At 41.2% G+C, this 25,510-nt stretch overlaps 1 protein-coding gene across 7 annotated transcripts in view; it reads left to right on the forward strand.

Moving 5' to 3' along the window:
• Window positions 1-25,510, forward strand: part of lrch2 (leucine-rich repeats and calponin homology (CH) domain containing 2) — a 159,172-nt gene that overhangs the window by 39,386 nt on the left and 94,276 nt on the right. For all 7 annotated transcript variants that reach the window (XR_013497658.1, XM_078211709.1, XM_078211711.1 and 4 more), the window contains exons 2-3: window positions 21,280-21,424; window positions 23,928-24,054. Coding sequence is in view for 6 of the 7 variants with exons in the window: in XM_078211709.1 (XP_078067835.1) it covers window positions 21,280-21,424; window positions 23,928-24,054 (272 nt within the window). In the remaining variant the exon portion in view is untranslated. The remainder of the gene's footprint in view (window positions 1-21,279; window positions 21,425-23,927; window positions 24,055-25,510) is intronic.

The raw sequence follows: 25,510 nt of genomic DNA on the forward strand, positions 1-25,510 counted from the left end.
ACAGAACAAGCCCTTCGGTCCACGATGTTGTGCCGAGCTTTGTCTGAAACCCAGATCAAGCTATTTCCTCCCTATCATCCCGAAGTACTTCATGTGCCTATCCAATAGCTTCTTAAATGTTCCTAAAGTTTCTGACTCCATTATCCCTGCAGGCAGTCCATCCCACACCCCAACCACTATGAGTAAAAAAACCTACCTCGGACATCCTTCCTATATCTCCCACCATGAACCCTATAGTTATGCCCCCTAGTTACCACTCCATTCACCCGAGGAAATAGTCTTTGAACGTTCACTCTATCTATCTCCCTCATCATCTTATAAACCTCTGTCAAGTCTCCTCTCAACCTCCTCCACTCCAATGAAGCATAACATTGCTTCTAAAACAATCTGCTCTGTCAAGAGAAGTGTACAGTAATGGTTTGCCAGCTCAAACAATATGACAAAGAATGTTTTTGTTGAAAATTACTGTTTCCAATGAGCCTCCTGTCAATGAGTAAAATTGCAAAAGACCATGCATTCAGAAAACAGGATTGCTTTCTTTTGATTGCTTTTTATCCTTGGCTTATCTGACAATAGTGGAGATGTCGAGCAGTTGGGGAGCAACTAAAAGATAAAGTGTAGCCATGCGATGTCTTGCCAGTATCATGACAAAAGGTTTTATTTCCTATTGATCAATCTTGCCACTATCTTTGAAAAATGAAAATTCCTCAATGATAGGAAATCTGTTTTGTTCACTGTTGAACTGTATATCGTGTCACATGGATGACTTGGAACATCTGCTCAGTGATGCAAATCAAATGAAAGAATTTGCCTGAAGGCAGATGCACAAGAACTACCTTGTGTGATCGATGTTCAAGTGAGAGACTTTTTCAACTTCAACCCTGAAGGTATTATAAAGCTATGCCAGTTGTTTGACATATTGAAATTGACTCTGGATATAATTAACTGTGCTGAAAAATATTTGAGAGATTATTTGACTAAGGTAAATGGTAGGACTCTGACGAGTGCAGTTGAACAGAGGGATCTGGGAATACAGGTACAGAATTCCCTAAAAGTGACGTCACAGGTGGATAGGGTCGTAAAGAGTGCCTTTGGTACATTGGCCTTTATAAATCGGAGTATCGAGTATAAAAGTTGGAGTGTTATGGTAAGGTTATATAAGGCATTGGTGAGGCCGAATTTGGAGTATTGTGTACAGTTTTGGTCACCTAGTTACAGGAAGGATGTAAATAAGATTGAAAGAGTGCAGAGAAGGTTCACAAAGATGTTGCCGGGACTTGAGAAGCTGAGTTACAGAGAGAGATTGAATAGGTTGGGACTTTATTCCCTGGAGCGTAGAAGATTGAGGGGAGATTTGACAGAGGTGTATAAGATTTTGATGGGTATAGATAGAGTGAATGCAAGCAGGCTTTTTCCGCTGAGGCTAGGGGAGAAAAAAACTAGAGGGCATGGGTTAAGGGTGAAAGGAGAAAAGTTTAAAGGGAATATTAGGGGGGGCTTCTTCACGCAGAGTGTGGTGGGAGTGTGGAATGAGCTACCGGATAAAGTGGTAAATGTGGGGTCACTTTTAACATTTAAGAAAAACTTGGACGGGTTCATGGATGAGAGGGGTGTGGAGGGATTATGGTCCAAGTGCAGGTCAGTGGGACTAGGCATAAAATGGTTCGGCACAGACAAGAAGGGCCAAAAGGCCTGTTTCTGAGCTGTAATTTTCTATGGTTCTAAGCTATTCTGTAAAACTATTGTTTATTTTTGTACAGCTAAACCATATTGTGTTTTTGAACTTCATAAAATAAACCATATAGGGGAAAGTTTTCATCATTGGCTATTTATAGTGGAATCATAAATGCTGATGAAGGATAACTTTGAGGGATTTGACAGATCTTGCTTGCAACTGAAATTGTGAACATCCTTTTCAGCAAAACTTCTGTTGCTATGCCACCTGATATCCACAAGAAAGATGTGGAAAATCTGGCGAGCTTCTGTTGTGGATTGAAAAGAGATTAGCTGTGGTGGAGGGTGGAGAGGTGTGGGATTGGGTGGTGGGGGGGTTGATGGAAATGCATCACAGGGGTCACTAGTACGTGCTGCAAGGACCGTTTCCTTTTCCAAGTACATATGATTTAGAGCTAGAAAGATTAGTTTCCAAACAATAGAGAATAGACCAGGATAATTTGGGAAGCTGATCATTGGTAAATAGCAGTAAATGCTGACAAATGCAAAGTAATAAAACTTGGTAAAGAAAATGAACAGAATTCCAAGTTGTGTGTCTCTGGGCTAGAGGAACCAATATTGTCAAGAGTCTTGAGACATTCGTGGATGGCCTACTGAAATCAGTAGCCCAGTTTGCAGCAACAGTAAAACAAATTAATTGGATCTTGGAATGTATAGCTGGAGCAATAAAACATATTCAAAGAGATCATTGTGTGTTTATACAAGGCCAATGGTACAGTTGCATCTGGATTATAATTCTGTAGTACCTCAAGGTACTGGAGGCTGATAAATAGCAGCCAAACTGATAACTAACTTGAAGCATCTTTAAGCATCTGAACTCTGTGCTTGAGGAGTCAGGAGCTATTTATTTTGGAAAAGGGAGCTTTTGGGGATATGACATTCAAACATTAAAGTAGCTTAAGTAAATAGATGAATCGATCCCCAATAATATTTGCATGATTGTTGTAAACTCTAAAACCAGAGGGATATGGCCTCAAGCTTAAAAAAAAAGTTTATTTATTAGTCACAGGGCTTACATTAACAATGAAGTTAGTGTGAAATTCCCCTAGTCGTCACAGTCTGGCATATCTTTGGGTCAATGCATCTAATCTGCACATCTTTCGACTGGGAGGAAACCGGAACACCTGGAGGAAACCCACGCAGACATGCGGAGAATGTGCAAACTCAGTGGCCCAAGCTGGGAATTGAACTGGGTCCCTGGCGCTGTGAGGCAGCAGTGCTAACCACTGCTATCATGCCGCCCTCCTGTGCTACCGGGACAGTTTAGAGTCGAGAGGTTGTTGAACTCAGCATGGATTGTCCAGGGAGGCAGTGCATGCAGATAATGTGAAAAAAAATAAAGAGGGCTTGTTAGCTACTGTAATTTGAAAGTAGTATGCAGTTGTTCCAGAGATGTAGAGGAAAGGATTGCAAAGATGATTCTGGATAGGAGCTAAAGTAACAGGGTAGTTGTTATGGGGGACTTTAACTTTGCAAATATTGACTGGAAAAGCTATAGTTCGAGTACTTTAGATGGGCCAGTTTTTGTCCAATTTGTGGAGGAGGGTTTCCTGACACAGTATGTAGATAGGCCAACAAGAGGCGAGGCCACATTGGATTTGGTACTGGATAATGAACCAGACCAGGTGTTAGATTTGGAGGTAGGTGAGCACTTTGGTGATAGTGACCACAATTTGGTTACGCTTACTTTAGCGATGGAAAGGAATAGGTATATACCGAAGGGCAAGAGTTATAGCTGGGGGAAAGGAAATTATGATGCGATTAGGAGAGATTTAGGATGCATAGGTTGGGGAAGGATACTGCAGGGGATGGGCACAATTGAAATGTGGAGCTTGTTCAAGGAACAGCTACTTGGTGTCCTTGATAAGTATGTACCTGTCAGGCAGGGAGGAAATGGTCGAGTGAGGGAACCGTGGTTTACTAAAGAAGTTGAATCTCTTGTGAAGAGGAAGAAGGAGACTTACGTAAACATGAGACGTGAAGGCTCAGTTAGGCCGCTTGAGAGTTACAAGTTAGCCAGGAAGGACCTAAAGAGAGAGTTAAGAAGAGCCAGGAGGGGACATGAGAAGTCTTTGGCAGGTAGGATCAAGGAAAGCCCTAAAGCTTTCTATAGGTATGTCAGGAATAAAAGAATGACTAGGGTAAGATTAGGACCAGTCAAGGACAGTAGTGGGAAACTGTGCGTGGAGCCTGAAGAGATAGCAGAGGCGCTAAATGAATATTTTTCTTCAGTATTCACCAGGAAAAAGGCAATGTTGTCGAGGAGAATACTGAGATACAGGCTATTGGACTAGACGGGATTGAGGTTAATGAGGAGGTGTTAGCAATTCTGGAAAATGTGAAAATAGGTAAGTCCCCTGGGCCGGATGGGATTTATCCCAGGATTCTCTGGGAGGCTAGGGAGGAGATTGCAGAGCCTTTGGCTTTGATCTTTAGGTCGTCATTGTCTACAGGAATGGTGCCAGAAGACTAGAGGATAGCAAATGTTGTCCCCTTGTTCAAGAAGGGAAGTAGAGACAACCCTGGTAATTATAGACCGGTGAGCCTTACTTCTGTTGTGGGCAAAGTTTTGGAAAGGATTATAAGAGATAGGATTTATAATCATCTAGAAAGGAATAATTTGATTAGGGATAGTCAACACGGTTTTGTGAAGGGTAGGTCGTGCCTCACAAACCTTATTGAGTTCTTTGAGAAGGTGACCAAAGAGGTGGATGAGGGTAAAGCAGTTGATGTGGTGTATATGGATTTCAATAAAGCGTTTGATAAGGTTCCCCATGGTGAACTATTGCAGAAGATACGGAGGCATGGGATTGAGGGTGATTTAGCGGTTTGGATCAGGAACTGGCTAGCTGTAAGAAGACAGAGGGTGGTGGTTGATGGGAAATGTTCATCCTGGAGTTCAGTTACTAGTGGTGTACCGCAAGGATCTGTTTTGAGGCCAGGTCATTTATAAATGACCTGGATGAGGGCGTAGAAGGATGGGTTAGTAAATTTGCGGATGACACTAAAGTCGGTGGAGTTGTGGACAGTGCGGAAGGTTGTTGCAGGTTATAGAGGGACATAGATAAGCTGCAGTATTGGGCTGAGAGGTGGCAAATGGAGTTCAATGCGGAAAAGTGTGAGGTGATTCACTTTGGAAGGAGTAACAGGATTGGAGTACTGGGCTAATGGTAAGATACTTGGGAGTGTGGATGAACAGAGATCTCGGTGTCCATGTGCATAGATCCCTGAAAGTTGGCACCCAGGTTGATAGGGTTGTTAAGAAGGCGTATGGGGTGTTAGCTTTTATTGGTAGAGGGATTGAGTTTCGGAGCCAGGAGGTCATATTGCAGCTGTACAAAACTCTGGTGCGGCCGCACTTGGAGTATTGCGTACAGTTCTGGTCGCCGCATTATAGGCAGGATGTGAAAGCATTGGAAAGGGTGCAGAGGAGATTTACCAGGATGTTGCCTGGTATGGTGGGAAGATCGTATGAGGAAAGGCTGAGGGGCTTGAGGTTGTTTTCGTTAGAGAGAAGAAGGTTAAGAGGTGATTTAATAGAGGCATACAAGATGATCAGAGGATTAGATAGGGTGGATAGTGAGAGCCTTTTTCCTCGGATGGTGAGAGCTCGCACGAGGGGACATAGCTTTAAATTGAGGGGTGATAGATATAGGACAGATGTCAGAGGTAGGTTCTTAACTCAGAGTAGTAAGGGCGTGGAATGCCCTGCCTGCAGCAGTAGTGGACTCGCCAACATTAAGGGCATTTAAATGGTCATTGGATAAACATATGGATGATATTGGAATAGTGTAGGTTAGATGGGCTTTAGATTGGTTTCACTGGTCGACGCAACATCGAGGGCTGAAGGCCCTGTACTGCGCTGTAATGTTCTGTGTTCTATGAATGGTATTAGTTCATGAACTGGAAGATGGGCTGATGAGTGCATGTATTTTCTAATAAATGTAACATTAGTAAGCCAATTCCTATCCAAGCATAGTACATATTGGAATATTTCTGCTGAGACTCTTCACTTGTCACTGGAACAACTTTCTTCTGACACAATTATTGTGGGAACAGGCTGAACACGAACCATGACACATTTTTTCAGGATCCGTTCAATTCAAGGGAATCTTATAGAATCATGAGAATCCCTACAGTGCAGAAGGAGGCCATTCGGCCCATCAAATCTGTACCGACCACAATCCCACGCAGGCTCTATTCCCATAATCCTGCTAGTACCCCTGACACTAGGGTCAATTTAGCATGGCCAATCAACCTAACCCGCACATCTTTGGACTGTGGGAGGAAACCAGAGCACCCGGAGGAAACCCGCCCACACACGGGGAGAAAGTGCAAACTCCACACACAGTGACCCGAGACTGGAATTGAACCTGGGTCCCTGGTGCTGTGAGGCAGCAGTGCTAACCACTGCTGCCGCGAATCTTACGACAAACTTTCCCATATCAGGCAGCCTTGACTTGGAGTAGAGTGATAATAGAAACATAGAAAACTACAGCACAAAACAGGCCCTTCGGCCCCACAAGTTGTGCCGAACATATCCCTACCTTTTAGGCCTACCTGTAACCTTCCATCCTATTATGTCCCATGTACTCATCCAGGAGTCTCTTAAAAGACCCTATTGAGTTTGCCTCCACCACCACTGACGGCAGCCGATTCCACTCGCCCACCACCCTGTGTGAAAAACTTCCCTCTAACATCTCCCCTGTACCTACCCCCCGGCACCTTAAACCTGTGTCCTCTCGTAGCAGCCATTTCCACCCTGGGAAAAAGCCTCAGAGTCCACCCGATCTATGCCTCTCGACATCTTATACACCTCTATTAGGTCTCCTCTCATCCTACATCTCTCCAAGGAGAAAAGACCGAGCTCCCTCAGCCTATCCTCATAAGGCATGCCACTCAATCCAGGCAACATCCTTGTAAATCGCCTCTGCACCCTTTCAATCTTTTCCACATCTTTCCTGTAATGAGGCGACCAGAACTGAGCACAGTACTCCAAGTGGGGTCTGACGAGGGTCTTATATAGCTGCATCATCATCCCCGGACTCCTAAACTCAATCCCTCGATTGATAAAGGCCAGCACACCATACGCCTTCTTAACCACCTCCTCCACCTGCGGGGCCGATTTTAGAGTCCTATGGACCCGGACCCCAAGGTCTTTCTGATCCTCCACAGTACTAAGAGTCTTTCCCTTTATATTGTACTCCTTCATCCCATTTGTCCTGCCAAAATGGACCACTACACATTTATCTGGGTTGAAGTCCATCTGCCACTTCTCCCCCCAGTCTTGCATCCTATCTATGTCTCTCTGTAACTTCTGACATCCCTCCAGACTATCCACAACCCCACCAACCTTCGTGTCATCGGCAAACTTACCAACCCATCTCTCCGCTTCCTCATCCAGGTCATTTGTGAAAATGACAAACAGCAAGGGTCCCAGAACAGATCCCTGGGGCACACCACTGGTTAGCAGAAATTCAGGTGTTTTAAAAATGGGCAGAGATCTGGTGTATTGTCTGTTGGATTACTTTTTCAGCAGTGTTCATACCACACACAAGTTGTTTGGCTCATTGTTTCTGTGTAGACTTTTTGAGAGAGATGTTGAATTAGTCCCATGCTTTTTTCCCCATAGACCTGAAATTGTTTCCTCTTCAAGAATTTATCCATTTCCTTTTAGAAGTTACAATTGAATCTGCTTCCACCATCTTTGCAGACAGGGCTGTACTAAGGTTCTCAACTCCAACTGAACATATTTCGGGAAATATTGACAGAAGCCACAGAATCCCAAAAATGTATACATGAACGTTGCACAGACTCCTGTCTACAATTCCCCCCCCTCACCCCTGGCACATGTGCGCACACTTCTCTGAGCACTGGACACCGACAAGCACCCTCTGTTTTTGCCCTCCACCTTCTGATGGCACTGCCCTCCTGGCATTGTACATTTGCTGCCCACATTCTGGATGGGAGTTTTTGGCCATGCTCATCCAAAAACCAGAAAATCCCGCCTGAGGTCAACGAACCTTTGCAGGGTCCATGTCCCGCCAGCCCATAAAAGTTTATTTGGTAGTCACAAGTAAGCTTACATTCACACTAATTAAGTTACTGTGAAAATCCCCTAGTCGCCACACTCCGGCGCCTGTCTTGGTACACTGAGGGAGAATTTTAGCATGGCCAATTCACCTAACCGGCACATCTTTGGGAGGAAACCAGAGCACCCGGAGGAAACCCACACAGACACTGAGAACGTGCAAACTGCACACAGACAATGACTTAAGCTGGGAATTGAACCCTGGTCCCTGGCACTGTGAGGCAGCAGTGCTAACCACTGTGCCACTGTGCCATGGCGGGCGAGATGGGAAAATTCTGCCATAATCCCTGGGACTTTGACCTCGCCTGCTTCCTGCAGATGCATTGATGCCCCTGCCTGCTCACGCTGTACTCAGCCAGCCAGGGATGGCTGCTGAGCAACCTCCAAGTCTCCTGAGAAAGTCACCCAGAGACGTGACGATCACCATTCTGTTACTCAAATATGCTCTTCATTACAACTGCATGTGAGAATTAGTGGGGATAAAAACACGAAACTACACTTACGAGCCATCCACGATAGTGCCAGTTTATGGCATGTTAATTGATTTATTTGAAAAAAAGTTTTAAAATCTCCCAGGTTGCTTTCAATAGTCAGCGGGTTACTGCCGTTTCCAGGAGACTCCCTGCCACTCCGGGAAGCTTGGCAACCCGAGGCACTATAAATCATAGCTCCCTGTGTAAAACAAATTCTCCTCAACTCCTTCCTGATTCTTTTGCCAGTTATCTTAAATCTGTGTTATCTGGTTGCTGATCCTGCTATGTGGAAACCTAACAGCTAATAATGTGTTGTTACTAACTTGAAATATACATTGTTTATATCTGTAGAAGTAGTCACAAGTATGTCTGGGGAGTGTGTGACACTTAACAACAGATTGCAGCTTGTAGGTGAAACTGTTGGGTGCTTGCAGTACAATAGATTAATTAATTTTTTATTTACAAAACAATGCTGGAACCCTCAACAAATTTAAGGCATCACGATATTCTCCCTGAACGGGAGAAGCAGGAGAAATGATTTACAGGTCCAACATATTCCTTACAGGGGCAAATGTAGGAGCAATAAGTTCAGGACCCTTGGGTGTCTAGGAGAATTCAAGACTTTATAAGGAAGAAGAGAAAGGCTTTTAGCAAGTCCGAAAGGAGCAATTCAGCTGCACCCTAGAGGAATATATGATGTACAAGAGGGCACTTAAGAAAGCAATTAAAAGATTAAAAAGGGGAATGCAAAAGAACTTGTGAGCAAGATTAAGGAGAATCCTAAGATATATAAATATGTTAAGGGGAAGAAGTTAACCAGGGAAAGAGTAGAGCCCATTAGAGACCAAGGGGCAATCTGTGTGTGTGTGAAACCTCAGGACATTGGAAGGGTGTTAAATTAATACTTCTGATTGCTCTTCACTCAAAGGAGAACGTCAGAACAGAATTCAGCAAAAGGACCGTGACGACTTGCCTACTTTGACATAGGGAATGAGGAGGTATTGGAGGCTCTGAGTTTAAAACTGGACAGACCCCCAGGCCCGGATGAATTGCATCCCAGGCTGCTGTGGGAGGCAAGACCAGAAATTGCACGGGCTCTGACACACATTTTTAATTCCTCTCTGGCGAAGGGGGATGTGCCAGAGGACAACTAATGTAGTCCCACTTTTCAAGAAGCGTGGTCGAGATGAACCAGGAAATTACAGACTGGTGAGTCTCCCATCAGTGATTGGGAAACTATTGGAAAAAATTCTGAAGGAGAGAATTAATCTCCACTTGGAAAGGCAAGGGTTAATTAGGGATAGTCAGCATGGCTTTGTAGAGGGAGGTCGTGCCTAATAAATTTGATAAAGTTTGTTACGTACATAAATAATATACATGTTGTGGGGGGAATGAGAGGAAGGTTTGCAGATAACACCAAGATTAGTAGGGTGGTTAATAGTGAAGAAGGTAGTTGTAGGTTACAGAAACATAGATGGGTTGGCCAGATGGGCAGAGCAGTGGCGGATGGTATTCAACCCTGATAAGTGCGAGGTGATGCACTTTGGAAAAAGAAAAGGGAGTATTTAATGAATGGGAGGACACCAGGAAGCTGAGGAATGGATGGATCTTTGGGTATTTATTCACAGATCCCTGAAGGCGGCAGAGCAGGTGAATAGGATAGTTAAGGCATATGGGACACTAGCTTTCATCAGCTGTGGGATAGAGTATGATAGAGTCCCATATATTGACTCTGTCTACACTTCCCGCTGCCTTGGAAAAGCAGCCAGCATAATTAGGGACCCCACACACCCCTGGACGTTCTTCCTTCCACCTTCTTCCGTCTGGACCAACCGACTCAAGAACGGCTTCTTCCCTGCTGCTATCAGACTTTTGAATGGGCCTAGCTTGCATTAAGTTGATCTTTCTCTACACCCTAGCTATGACTGTAACACTACATTCTGCGCGCACTCATTTTCTTCTCTATGAACGGTGTGCTTTGTATAGCATGCAAGAAACAATACTTTTCACTGTATTCTATTGCATGTGACAAATCAAATCTAAGGGAGGAAGGAGGTAATGTTGGAGTTGTACAGAACATTGATTTGATCACAGCAGAGTTCTGGTCACCTCACAATAGGAAGGATGAGATTGTGCTTGAGGGGGTACAGAGGAGGTTCACTAGAAAGTTGCCTGGGATGGAACATTTGAGATTTAAAAAGAGTTTGGATTGGCTTGAAATACTTTCTGTCGAGCAGAGAGGGCTGAGGGGAGACACGATTAAGGTGTATAAGATTAAGAGGGGGATAGACAGGGTGAATAGGAAGCAGCTGTTCCCCTTGGTTGAAGGGGCAATCAATGAGGGGTCATGGTTTTAGGCTAAGGGTAGAATATTCAGAGGTTATTTTCACTCCAGGGTGGTGGGAATCTGGAATGCACTGCCTGGGAAGTGGAGGCCGAAAACCTTTCAACCTTTAAAAAGTACTTGAATGAGCAGCTGAAACATCACAATGTTCAAGGATATGGGACAAGTGCTGGAAAATGGGATTAGCGCGACTTTAGTCGTAGTTATTGTTGGTGCAGACTCGATGGGCCAATCAGCCTTTTCTGCACTGTTTAACTCCATGACTCATGTTGTTGTAAAGATGCTTTTTATACTTCCAGACTACTGGTCTTTCTAGAAGTGATACTACATAATTCTATAAATCCACTACGGTTTGACTACTGCTGCAACAGGTCCACAACAGATGCCATTTCCTTGGCCCTGCACTCAACCCTGGAACACCTAGATAACAAGGACACCTATGTCAGACTCCTATTTATTGACTACAGCTCAGCCTTCAACACTATTATTCCCAAGAAACTCATCTCCAAACTCCGTGGCCTGGGCCTCGGCACCTCCGTCTGCGACTGGATCCTGAAGTTCCTAACTCACAGACCACAATCAGTAAGGATAGGCAACAACACCTCCTCCACGGTCATCCTCAACACCGGTGCCCCACAAGGCTGTGTTCTCAGCCTTCTACTATACTCCTTATACACACCTATGACTATGCGGCCAAATTCCCCTCCAATTTGATTTTCAAGTTTGCTGATGACACCACCGTAGTGGGTCGGATCACAAACAATGATGAGACAGAGTACAGGAATGAGAGAATTTGGTGAACTGGTGTGGCAACAATAATCTCTCCCTCAATGTCAACAAAACGAAGGAGATTGTCATTGACTTCAGGAAGCGTAAAGGAGAACATGCTCCTGTCTACATCAACGGGGACAAAGTAGAAAGGGTTGAGAGCTTCAAGTTTTTAGGTGTCCAGATCACCAACAACCTGTCCTGGTCCCCCATGCCAACACTATATAGTTAAAGTCCACCAACGCCTCTACTTGCTCAGAAGACTAAGGAAATTTGGCATGTCAGCTACAACTCAGCAGCTTTTACAGATGCACCATAAAAAACATTCTTTCTGGTTGTATCACAGCTTGGTATGGCTCCTGCTCTCCGCAAGACCGCAAGGAACTACAAAAGGTCGTGAATGTAGCCCAATCCATCACGCAAACCAGACTCCCATCCACTGACTGTGTCTACACTTCCTGCTGCCTCAGAAAAGCGGCCAGCATAACTAAGTTCCCTATACACCCCGGACATTCTCTCTTCCACCTTCTTCCTTCGGGAAAAAGATACAAAAGTCTGAGGTCACGTACAGCTTCTTCCCTGCTGCTGTCAGACTTTTGAATGGACTTACCTTGCATTAAGTTGACTTTCTCTACACCCTAGCTATGACCGAAACACTACATTCTGCACTCTCTCATTTCCTTCCCTATGAACGGTATGTTTTGTCTGTATAGCGCGCAAGAAACAATAGTTTTCATTGTTAATACATATGACAAATCAAATCAAAAATGGTAGAAGTGTGATCTTGAGAACATGACACCAACATTACTTAACAGCTATGTTAATATTCGTCCAAAATTGTCAGCAAGAGTAACAGTGAGGTTGTCTGTGAAATTAGGAGAAGCAAGATATACTTTAACCATTTATAAATTTGACCATATCCACATTGCTCATCCCAAACATAATTGTGCACTTGACAAGTTACCGAGAGGAAACGGAGAAGGGGATTCACTTGAAATTTTATATCCTCTCTTAGTACAGCAATCTTCACATTCTCCTCTTTGTCCATTCTCTATGTAAAACCTTGTTTAAAGCAGTATGGATTGGATACAGTTTCCAATGTCTGCAACACATATAACGTTTTTTAGTAGGTGTGGTAAGCCCCACAGCTTGAAATAGTATGTTTATCAGAATGTACACATTTCAAGTCAAAAGCAGCCCTGGTATAGTAATTTCATGAATAAATTAATATCTAATACATAATTAGCAGTACGAAGAATAATAGTGAATGGGAGGACACTCAGAAGCTCAAACAGATGAATCAAGTCAATTATGGGTAAGGCAACTTCCTTCTGATTGTCACCCATCAACGCCTTTCAACTGATGAATCAGCACACCTCTATGTTGAATTCCACATGGAAGCAACACTGAGGAGGGAAAAAGACACAGAATATACCCTGGGCAGGGTGACTTCAACATTCATTATTGAGTGGCTTGGTAGGGTCATTACTCATCAGTTTGGCCTAGTGATCAAGGGAACGTGCCAAATTCTGCCTGAACAAGTGATGAGAGAACCAACAAGAGGGAGAAAGCTACTCTATCCCAACTTCTTAGTCTACCTATTAAAGATTTATCAATCCATGGTAGTAATGGACAGCATCACCATTGCACAGTCCTTGTGGAGACAAAGTCCCATCTTCGCACTGAGAACATCTTCCAGTGTGTTCTGTAGCACTGAATGGAATTGATTTAAAACGTATCTAGCAACTCAAAACTGGAAATTCATGACACACTGTGGGCCACCAGCAGCAGCAAAATTGTATTCCTCTCATCTGTAATCTCATAGCCTGATATATCTCACTCCATCAAGCTGGAACAACCCTGCTTCAATGAGCAATATTAGAGAGCATGTTAGAAATAGCACCAGTCATGTACAAAGTTGAGAAATCAATCAGGTGAAACGACACCACAGGACCCCATGCATGACAGTGCCCCTAGCCAAGCTGTTTCCAGTACAGCTACAACACTACTTAATGGCAATGTAGAAAATTACCCAGATATGTTCCTTCCACAAAACGCAAGACAAATCCAATTTGGCCATTTCATATTCGAAGGTGCCATTGACAGTACTAGCAAGTGACCCTTACCACAGCAATTAACTGCTCACGGCTCACTTTGGTTTCAGTCAGGGTCATTCGGCTCCAGACACTACAGCTTTGGACCAAATATGGACAAATCAGCTGAATTTTAATTGAGATGAGTTTGTCATCAAGGAAGCATTTGATGGAGTGTGACAACAAGCAACCCAACAAAATTGAAGTCAATAGGAATCTGGGACTTAGTTCTCAACAGGTTGAAGTCATAGCACAAAAGATGATGGTTTAGGTTGCTGGAACCTAATTACCTCAACCCCAGGATGTTGCTGATGGAGTTTCTCCGGATGCACAGTTGTGCTACTGTTGAAGTGTAACTTTTTTCCTGCTAATTACTTGTAAAAGACAGGCTCTACAAATTTGTTCTTGTCAAAATAACAAGCATTTAATAACGAAGCCCTGCATGCAGAAGATGGCTAAGATTTGATGTCAGAGAGCAGTTGGTACAGCTGCTAATTCTTCTACCAAGTCCGCGCCTAGCCCCAGAAACAGTCCACAATTTATACAAAATCAGTATCAGGTTTTGTGACAAAGGCTTACACGGGAAAATGAGCAATAAAACAATTAGTAGCAACGTCAATACAAGTGGCACCACACCGTGACTTCCGAGGACCCTCGGTCTTATCAATAATAACATTATCTTGTCCTTCGAAAAATGGTTCGATGACTCCCTCACCTCCGACCTTATCTTGTCTATGTACGTAGTTCTAAAGTATTTCTCAAAACGCCCTGAGATCAGGCCAGTTGGCCTTGTTTTATGTACGTAGTTCTAGGGCACTTGTCAAAACACCCTGAGATCAGGCCAGTTGGCCTTGTATTGTTTTATTACTTCCCTTCCCTAAGATAAGCAGAGTCAACCTTAGTTTAACCTTACTAGTTTGGGCGAGGGTCAAATGGTTTAGCAGCTGCTTTGTTCTGTGGATTTTTGTTAGTATCACCTCAAGCAAGTAGCCACTTTTCCCATCATGCCATTATTAGTTTGTACCATATCACACTACAAGACCCACATGATATTTAAACCTGAACTGTAAGTGGCAAGCACAGTAAGTAGTCTCACAACACCAGGTTAAAGTCCAACAGGTTTATTTGATAGCACGAGCTTTCGGAGTGTTGCCCTTTCATCAGGTGAGTGAAGTTGGACTTTAATCTGGTGTTGTGAGACTACTTAGTGTGCCTTCCCCAGTCCAACGCCAGCAACTCCACATCATAAGTGGCAAGTTACGTTTGTGCCACATATATACTAAGCAGTGACCATCTGCAATGAAAATCTAACTACCTCCTCTTGACAGTCAATACCATGACTGCTGTTGAATTCTCCCACCAGCAACATTCTGGGCATCATCATTGACCGGGAACTTAGTTGGACTAGTCACTTAACACGTGGCATCAAGAGCAGATCAGAGTTTGTGAATTTTGCGGTAAAAAATCTTGGTCTGACTCTCAAAAGCCTGCTTTCACCTACAAGACACACATCAGGTGTCTGATGAATATCTTGCAATTGCCTGGATGAATGGAGCTCAACTAATACTTGAAGTTGGAACACTGTCAACCATCTTCAAACATTCACCTTCTCCACCGATTCAGTGGCTGCAGCATGAACCATTTTGCAAGATGCACTGTAGTGACTTGCCAAAGTTCCTTCAACAAGCCTTCCAAACCCATGGCTTCCACCACTGAGTGACGAGGGCAGGAGGCACGTGGGAACAATACCACCACCTATAAGTTCCCTTCCAAGATACAATCATCTTGGTGTGGAACTATATTAATATTTCATCACTATTACTGGTCCAAGTCTTGAATCTCCCAAACAACACTGGGTGTTCCGATACTACAAAGGTTGCATTAGTTAAAAATGTGATTTGGGTCACTTTTTTAGGGTGATTATTGATGGGTAATATTACTGGCTTTGTCAGTGATGTACACAACATATGAGTGAATGAAAAATAAAACCTCCAGAAGCTGTTTGACATCAAATCGCCCACTGAAATGATGTGGGTAAGTGTAATAAACAAATGTCATTTGTTCACTGCTAACTGTAAATTTTGGGCCATTAAATTAAATATTTGGCCCTTGTTTCAATTAAAAATCAAATGTTTGCTATTGTGTAGCTGGTGCTTCAAATTGTTTCTGATTAAATGTATTACTCTCTCCTGTATGCACAATGGCTTCTATTTTTAATATTATGCTACCTTGAATGTGCAGTCTGACCAATAGGTTCCTATAAAGGTGGCAATGTAAAACATTAATACCAATAAGCCATGTACAGGGTTAATGTATATGTATTTGTATTATGAGGAGGAAATAATTTAGAGACAAATTCCTGGTTATTCCTGCAAAGTGATTTGTTTTCTCATACAATTTGGCAAATAGCTATAGAAAATATAAGACTTATACAGGATTCACTTGATCAAGTAACAGGAAAACTCAGACACAGATCTTCCGGCCCCTGCAGCGTAGATGAAAAATGTATGTGTATGGGTGGCCATTGTATGATGAATGGCTATTGCTTTTGCTCATCTCTTCCAACATCCCTCATGTCTGAAAATAATTTCCAGATTATTCCTGTGAAGATCTTTGGGATGATTTACTTCTACATTATAAGGTGCTATGCAAATGACTTCCTTCACAGGTGCTGTCAGACCAGCTGAGTTTTTCCAACACCTTTGTTTTTATTTGTAGGTACATTTATTTATCATTCAATTGTTCCATCACACATATCCAGCCAACAGGAATTCAATAACATAGGAAGTTACAGGGTCATCATTGTTCTAGATGGACCCACAATGAATCGTCACTGTATCAAATTTTCACCTGAATTTTCTTTTCAATTCAACAGTACATCTCGAGGGTTTGTCTTTTTCAGCTTGGATTTGTTTGAAAATAATTTCGAGACTTAACACAGTGGAGTAGTTGTATTGTTGAGAGCAATATAGACATTAATTAATGTATTGATGGGTAACATTTTTTTCTTTCTATATAACAGTACTAAGCCCAGTAAAATTTTAGCGTTCATTCTTTCATTGTGCCTTAAGTAGACTGTAAATCTTTGGAGAAACCAGAGAATTATTAAAATATGGAACTCTCAACCATTAGAAGTTGAGGTGAAAATCATAGTTGTATTTAAGAGAAAGTTAGTTAAGCAGCTGAATTGATGGGGTTAGCTGAAGGGTGGAAGGAGGCTTGTTGAGCTGATAGTTCTGTTTCTGTGCTGTAAATACTTCGTAATCTGTGATTGCGTAAGTTTGAAAGTAGAGGGCATCTGCCGCTCCTGTAGTTGAGAAGTAAAAACAAATGCCATTGCAAATTAACAACATTGTGGTTAACTTTGTAAAGAGTGTGAATCTGTTGCTGTCTCCTGTTCTATATCCAGAGAAGCTGGATGTTAATTTTTATGATTCCATTTAATTGGCCATGAATTTATTTTCTTAGCTATCTAATTAATGGAAGTTTTGTGGAAGGCTTTTTTAAAAAATGGTGTTTTGGGAAGTATGGGAATTTTTGTTTATTTATCGGCAATTAATAGTTTTCAACTTAGGTGTGCATTTAAATTGGGGGTGAGGGAGGCCATTACATTTCGTTCGTCCAAGTAACATGCTTTTAAATGGTCTTTATGCAACATTTTAAAAACTATTGCAAAATATTCAATTTAAGTATCTTTTGATGAAATTGTAATTTTAAAAAAATGTAGGTCATCTTGTACATCAGGGCGAAGATGTCTGTCATACCAAATTAGGTCATTGTGTTGAACGTGCTTCATAGAACGAAAATTGACTATATAAAAAGACAGTCTATCCAGCGGCAAGGATCTACTACAAAAGCTGTGCATTACTTGCGGCACAGTAACCTACAGATGTGATACCAAACATATTGGCCTCAAATATTGCTGGGTCAGATTGCAGTGTTGGGTCGGAAAATGGCTTGTTAAACATTAAGTAAAGACTGTTTCCAATTGAAGTATTCTTGCAATTTGTTTATTTTTAGTGGAAATAGTCATCGTGTGTGTTGGGCAAGGAAACCATGTTTTTTGTAAACAGTGACAACGGATGAGTTGTTTTTGGCGTTATAGAATATTAGATCTCTGCTTATTTACAAAACCCTTGTGTGAACACTTTATGCATCAAGTCACATTATTCAAACTGGTAAAGCTTTCATACTCTGATACTTATAAATTGTGATAATTCTGCAGGCCACACAGCAAAATAATCATGCATGCTTGCTCACGGTCATTTAATTTTTAACTTGAACGGAAATTTGACCTCTTTCGTAACATGTTAAAACTGGATAGTTGGGAATTTTGTGAACTTGATTTACTGCTGCTTTGTCCTTGTGATGGCCCCAGGTGCAGGATACAGTTAGACTGCAGATGTAGTTCAGACAATGGACCAGAGTTGTCTTGCTGCACCGTGCACTGCACTTACTGTGTGCATGCATTTTTGTATGCATGTACAAAGCTTTATTCCTTGGGCAGCTCGCTCCTAATGATCGAGAATAGATTTCTGGTAAGGTTTTTTTTAAAAAAACCCATGGAAAGTTAGGTTGCATAAAATCAAAAGGCATTTCAATTATCCACCTGGACTTTTGTATCCTTTTGCTGACTGCTTGCACTGCACTGAGTGTCGACTGACTACAAGCCACCTCTGCACTGGAGGTAATTTAATAGTTTGGGTGGCATGGCAGCACAGTGGTTCGCACTGCTGCCTCACAACGCCAGGGACCTGGATTCAACTTTGGCCTCGGGTCAATGTGTGTGGAGTTTGCACATTCTCCCCGTGTCTGCGTGGGTTTCCTCCTGGTGCTCTGAGTCCAAAGATGTGCAGGTTAGGTTGATTGGCCATGCTAAATGGCCCCTTACTGTCAGGGTATTAACAGGGTAAATATGGGGTTATGGAGATAGGGCCTGGTGGGATTGTTGTTGGTGCAGACTCGATGGGCCGAATGGTCTTCTGCACCAGTGATTGAGATTTCTAAGATTACTATCACTCACCTTGATGTGTCTGATTCAGATCACTGACCACTCACCGATTAAGTTATACTGACACTTGCGTATTGTCATGTACCCAAAGGTGCTTCACATTGATAAAAATGGCTTTTTTCCTGGGAGCATATGGTAATTTTGACAGTTATATATTTTCTACATTTCATCCCAAGGGATGAGTGAGAGAAATAAATTTGTGATACCAGAAGGTTAAAACATCCTGTGTGCATTGTATTTATATTTGATCAATTTGGGACAACTTGGAAACATTTATACAACTTACTGGTAAAGATCATTTAAACAACAAACTATTATTTATATTGAGTATGAGCTGGACTTCTAAACTATTAGAAAAATATACATGAAAGTATGTGCATAGATTAATGGAAAAATAACTTGAGACACACTCTGGCATGCCCTTGTATATTTAAAAAGAAGTACGCAATTCTTGTTGCCACTTAATGTTCATATAAGCGAAAGGTCTTATAACCCAGGTTACCTCGCGATGGATTCTGTCAGTGGATTATAAACAGCTCAGGAATTTCTTCTTAATATTTTGAGATCATCTGCAGCTGCCTTTGTCAACTACCTGTCTTCCTCATTCTTCCCAGCTGTGATGCAGTTTCACATGTCTCATTTCCCCCCAATCAATTCTATATAATGTATTGTCTATCCAATTGATTTACTGCACTCTACTTCACTGGTTCAAGACCCAAGAACCTGAGCACCAAAATAAAGGTTGATACTCTAATAAAAGCAAATTACTGCGGATGCTGGAATCTGAAACCAAAAGAGAAACTGCTGGAAAATTTCAGCAAGTCTGGCAGCATCTGTAAGGAGAGAAAAGAGTTGATGTTTCGAGTCCAGATCATAGAATCATAGAATCCCTACAATGTAGAAGGAGGCCATTTGGCCCATTGAGTCTGCATTGACAACAATCCCACCAGGCCCTATCCCCGTAACCCCACATATTTACTCTTGCTGGTCCCTCTGACACTAAGGGGCAATTTAGCATGGCCAATTAACCTAACCTGCACATCTTTGGATTTTTGGGAGGAAACCACAGCACCTGGAGGAGACCCACGCAGACACTGGGAGAACGTGCAAACTCCACACACACAGTGACCCAAGGCCAGAATCGGACCTGGGTCCCTGGCGCTGAGGTAGCAGTGCTAACCACTGTGTCACCATGCCGCAGATGACCCTTTGTAAAAGCTCAAGGTTGACACTCTAGTTCAGTACTGGGGGAACGCTGTGATGCCGTCTTTCAGATGAGACAGACAATGGCTTGTATGACCCTTTGGGTGGGCACAAAAGATCCTTTGGCATGATTATGGAGAGAAGGGGAGTTATTCCTGGTGTCCTGACCCCCCTCAATGCCACAAAAGCAGATTGGAAGCCATTATCACATTACTGTTTGTGAGTGCTTACTGTATGCAGATTGGTTGCCATTTTTCCTATATTACAGCAGTCTCTTCACTTTAAAAGCACTTCATTGGCTGTAAAGCATTTTAGGGTTCTTGTAATTGTGATATATATATATATATTTTGCAAGTCTTTTTACTCCTGGCCACTGAACAAATCCTCCTTGTCCCATGCTAGTTTAATATAGTTTAAACTTTCACATTATCTTTCTCCTTTTAAAACTGGTGTCATCAACTATTTCTTCCCAAAAACAATAGACATCCTTCAGCTATCAAGCCATTCAGCCCATTGGGTCTGCACCAACTCTCCAAAATATTTTATTGGGCCCTACCCTGTTACCCTATCCCCATAGCCCTGCGCATTTACCATGACTAATCCATCTATCCTACATATCTTGGGACGCTAAAGGAAAATTAGCATGACCAATCTACCTAACCCCCACATCTTTGGAATGTGGGAGGAAACTGGAGCACCGGAGGAAATTCACACAGAAACGGTAAGAATGTGCAAACTCCACACAGATAGTCACCCTAGGCTGGAATCGAACCTGGTTGAGGCAGCAGTGTTAACCACTGTGCCACCATGCCTTTGTTTCTGTTTGATTCTTCATTCCCCCTTTTCTGTGGATAATAAAGACTTTGTTGTGTTTTGATCAAGATGGATCGTGGAATTGTTCTCCAGGAAAAGTCTGCTTTTGCCTCCATGAGGTGCATTCCACAACTGAGAATAAGACACAATGATTCAAATTTCAAAGTCTGTCTTTAATGCCTTTGAAAGGAGGCTTTGGCTTGAACACAGTTGTATTTAATGTTGCATTGCACACTGCCAAAATATGCATTTTTTTTTTGGACCGCTGCAATTTTCTACATAATCTCCTAGGATTCTAGGATGTATTCTTTTTGCGCTCTCCCTTGTGTAGCTGGCTAGTCTTGCTAAACAATTTCCCTTTTGGATACTTTTGGTTTTGTATATAATTAATTTTCAAACTATCTTAGCTGATATGTATTCAATACAGTAGATTAGTTTAACTAATTTTGACTTGTGCTCCCTGGTTCTAGACTTTACAATGAGAGTCACTTAATATTTTTGTAATGTAGAAAATGGACAATTTAGAAATAAAAATGTGATTGGACTATTTTGAAAGTCTTCATCAGTAATGAGTTCTGGTATGGTCACAAAGCTTAATGTTTAAAAGACCAAGTAGACTTGTAAAACATCTTGGACAATTGATAACTTTTAGTTCCAAGATATCTTATAAATTTACATTTGTATGTGAAATGTAATTTATCATTAACCTGAATTCTGAAAGTGAAAACTTCTCATTACTTTTCTTTCAGATCTCTCAAAGAACAGATTTATTGAAGTTCCACAAGAAGTTTGTTTGTTCGCACCGTTAGAGACATTACATTTATATCACAATTGCATCAAATGCATTCCGGAAACTGTTGTTAATCTGCAAATGCTAACATTCTTAAATATTAGGTAAGTGCTTAATTATTCGTCACAAGCTATTACGAATAGATCTAAAATTTACAATCAAATTAAGCTAGGCTATCAAACCCACTTTTTCATAAAGTGAGGATAAGTCAACATTGAGAATGGCTAAGTTGACACCTAAAACTGGGATTCTACAGAGGAAACAAGGAAAGATTCCCTTAATCTCTCTTGATCAGCTTTCATCAATTAAAGCAGACAGGGTTTCTATTTAATGTCCCATTCAACGCATAGTGCCCTAGGTAATGCACGATCCCCTTGATATTGCATTGCGCTGTTAGCCTAAATTGAGCCCAATTTCTAGAACAGAGCTTGAGCTAGTATTTTGTAAATTCAAAATCACTTCATGGCACTCCAAGCAGATTTGAAGCACGGAATGGTCCTGGTCCTTCGCAATAATCCCTGAAATAATAGTTCAACCTGTTTAGTTATTTCTGGCACATCCAAGGCATGCACGGATGAGCACACAAAAATAGTATATTGCAGGTGAGATGCCTCATTATGTGCATTGGTTGGATCTATCTTCATTTTGAAGGGTTCATTATTCCTTAATAAAAGCAAAATGCTGAGCAAAGTCTTGGAGCATCTGTGAAGAGGAAAGTAGAATCAATGTTTTAGGTCGATGACCTTTCATTAGAAAGTCTCAATTCCTTTCTGTGGTGAGGAAAGTATTGTTATCTGTTGGGGGGAAGTTTCCTCTCATCCTAGAGAATTTCCTAAACATAATGCACACCACAATTGCAATTAATATTTTCATTTTATGCTTTGGCTTATTTCTGATTTGAGTAGCTTATACTTATGCTTTGCCCTGCTTTGTTGTGCATTTGTGGTTGCATTCCAAGCTTCAGAAGTGTTTTTTTCACAGAAATATTTTCTGGTGGTCTCTTGGTGGGTATTTTGGATTTTGATCATCAGAACCTTTGGATTATTTCATAGATAATGCTAAAGGAATTGAATAGGCAAAGTGTTCGGGGCTGTTACGATGGTTTCTTTGTTGTATTTAAAAACTATCGTTCTCCTCAAGTAACCAAACAAAGCAACAGAATGGTTTCAAGATAAACTTTACTATATCGAGCTACAGGACCCTGAATGTCCATTCAGAGTTAAATATTCAGAAATATAAAGGTAATTGAAGTCTCGGCATCAATTACAAGTAATTAGCATATACCAATAAAATAATAGGCGTTTTCTCTATCAATCATAGTTATGGTTACATCTTGTATACATAACATATAATGTCCATTTAAAACTTGTGCATGTTATATCGTCAAGAAATAATAGCTATAATCTCTGACCAATAGTATCTCAACTTCTCTTTCCATTGTTCATGAACTGCTGCAGCTGCACATCATTTGATTAGATAGTCCTTGAGCTTTATCTGGGCTTACTTTAATTAAAAGCTATCATTTGCACATAGCTTTCCCTGCGTGACTGAGGTTCAACTTGCAGCTTATGTGATTTTTTAAAACTTGTGTGATTTTTAACCCTTTCACAACTGCTGTCTACAGAGCCTGGGAGGCTCAACCTCAGTAGTCCTTTTGAGACTTTGGCTAATGAACATTGTTTCAGGGAACCAATAATTTGAATAAAAGGCCAGTTAATAGACTAGAAGCTAAATGTCTAACTGATCATTATTTTTCCTTGCATACCCTGCCCCCCAAGTACTCCATTTCTAAACTTCATGAAGGCCTTTGGCAGGAAATTACCTGCAGGAATTTTCAACTCCGTAGGCAATGCAATGTGATCAACAAAATTATAGTAGTTGCTGTCTCTTGATTGAATTAGTAGCATTCTTCTGGATCACAATGTATTGGATTCGAGCCCCATTATGAATTTGAGCACATAATCCAGGCTGACACATTACTGTATTACTAACAGAATTGTTGGTGATGTTGTCTTTTTGAATGGAGGGTTAACCTGAGGCGTTGTTTGTTTGCTCCAGTGGTCATGAATCCTATCACACTACTTTATGTCTTGACCAATATTCCTGCTTCAAGTAACACAACCAAATATAGATCATTGGACCATTCTTTGATTAGCTATTTCTGGGATCTTGCTCTCTGAAAATTAGCTGCAATGGTTTCCCAAACAATTGAACTTGAGGAGTAATCCATTGATTGTAAAATTATTTGCAATATCCTGAGAAAATGAGGTAGATATGCATCAAATGATTAGCTGCAATTGACTCTTACTCTTTATATTGCATTTATAAAGATATATAATCCATGAATTTTAGATCTGTGAAATATCTTAACTGTAGAAATTTTATTACAGCATAAATGTCAGTGGTTATGGGGAAGCTTTGTAAAATAGATTTATGCAGGATAGTTAAATTAAGCAAAGATTCATTCAGAAAATTAAAATCGCCATGCACATCGCAGTAGGGTGCGCAGCTGAGTAAAAACATGTCACAAACTTGTCCTTGATGTATGTCCTTTTTTGGTTTTTAGAGGTTCTGTTGCTTTGCTTTGAATTTGGTTTTCTTTCCTAGTCGAAATCTTCTATCAACATTGCCAAAATATCTGTTTAATCTTCCACTTAAAGTTTTAGTTGTAAGCAACAATAAGTTAGTTTCCCTTCCAGAAGAAATTGGAAAACTTAAAGACTTAATGGAATTGGTAAGTGCAGATTTGCTTGCCTGTATTGATACTGTAGGTAAGTTAATTGTTTCCACATTTATTCTTGTATTGCATGGATGTAAACATTTTTGACCTAGAACAGAACTGGAATTTTAGTTTTGATGATCACTAGTGTTCAGGGGAAAAAAATGGAACTTTAATCCAAATTGCCAAAATGTTTGACACATCGTAGAATCTCAGAAATGTGAGCATAAACATACAACACAATCATGCGTTTGTAACAGTTAACTGCACACTGGAATCATGTACTGTGGTCTGTATCCTTTGTTAGGGATAAGACCAAAAACCCCAAAGTATATTAGGAAGTTAGACCCAACTTTTTTTGATTTTGACATTAGTGCAAGGATATGGTGTTTCACTCCAGGTGTGATTCTATTGACACACTAGGAAGTTTTTATCAAAATGAACTTTATTTAACAATGCAAACTAAATATAACAAATGAATTAGTTTAACTTTTACCAGGTGAAATACTTAAATGTGACCAGATACAATTCTTAATGGCTAACCTATCTCTTTGTTCCAGTATAAGCAATATTATTCATAGACATAACTCCTCTTCAAAATCGGTTAGCAAGCAACAAGCTTACGTGGTTTTTGCGTGTTACCAGTCAGAGTCTTTGAACATCCCGAGAGAGAGAGAGAGATATATAGAGAGACACCTCAAAGAGCAGCCTCCAGAGAGAGGAATATCTCTCTTCTTGCAGACCCAAGCAGAATCTGTCTGACTGTCTCTGTAAGCTTTACGTTGCCTACTCGCATGACTCTGTCTCTTGTCAATCAACCTAATTAAACCGTACTCTGTAATCCCAGGGGAAAAAAACAAAAATAAACAAAAATGCATTAGCTTAGATTAAAGCAAACACCCCATTATCTCAAAGCAATTATTCCCCTGCATTCTCAGCATGTGGGCTGCTTGGTGTAGACAAATTGGCACTGTATAAGCAGAGCTGACTTCCAAACATACTGGTCACAAGAACAGTTATATAAATACATTTCCTAAAGGCGCAGTATCATTGCACCTTAAATGTTTTCCTTCATGTTTATGTAATTCCCTCTAAAACATTGATTCAGCTTCAATAGGCATCTGTGATGATGTAATTTGCATTCTGATATCTGTGGAAAACATTTCTCCTAGCTTCCCTTTTCAGCTGCTTGTGCTAATTCTCAATTTGTGTTGCCTTTACATCAAAACTGTGATTCAGTCTTTATCCACACAAACACTTGATCTAACATTGAACACACCTTTTGAAATATAGGAACCAAGAGTAAGTCATTGAGCCCCTCATGCACAGAGATGATAGCTGATTCTACATCTTCAATATGTCTTGAGTAGTTGTATATTAGAAAGAAAGAAAGAAACCCTACAGTACAGAAAGAGGCCATTCGGCCCATCGAGTCTGCACCGACCACAATCCCACCCAGGCCCTACCCCCA

Source organism: Mustelus asterias, chromosome 4 (assembly GCF_964213995.1).
Source record: "Mustelus asterias chromosome 4, sMusAst1.hap1.1, whole genome shotgun sequence".
NCBI classification, from domain to species: Eukaryota; Metazoa; Chordata; class Chondrichthyes; order Carcharhiniformes; family Triakidae; genus Mustelus; species Mustelus asterias.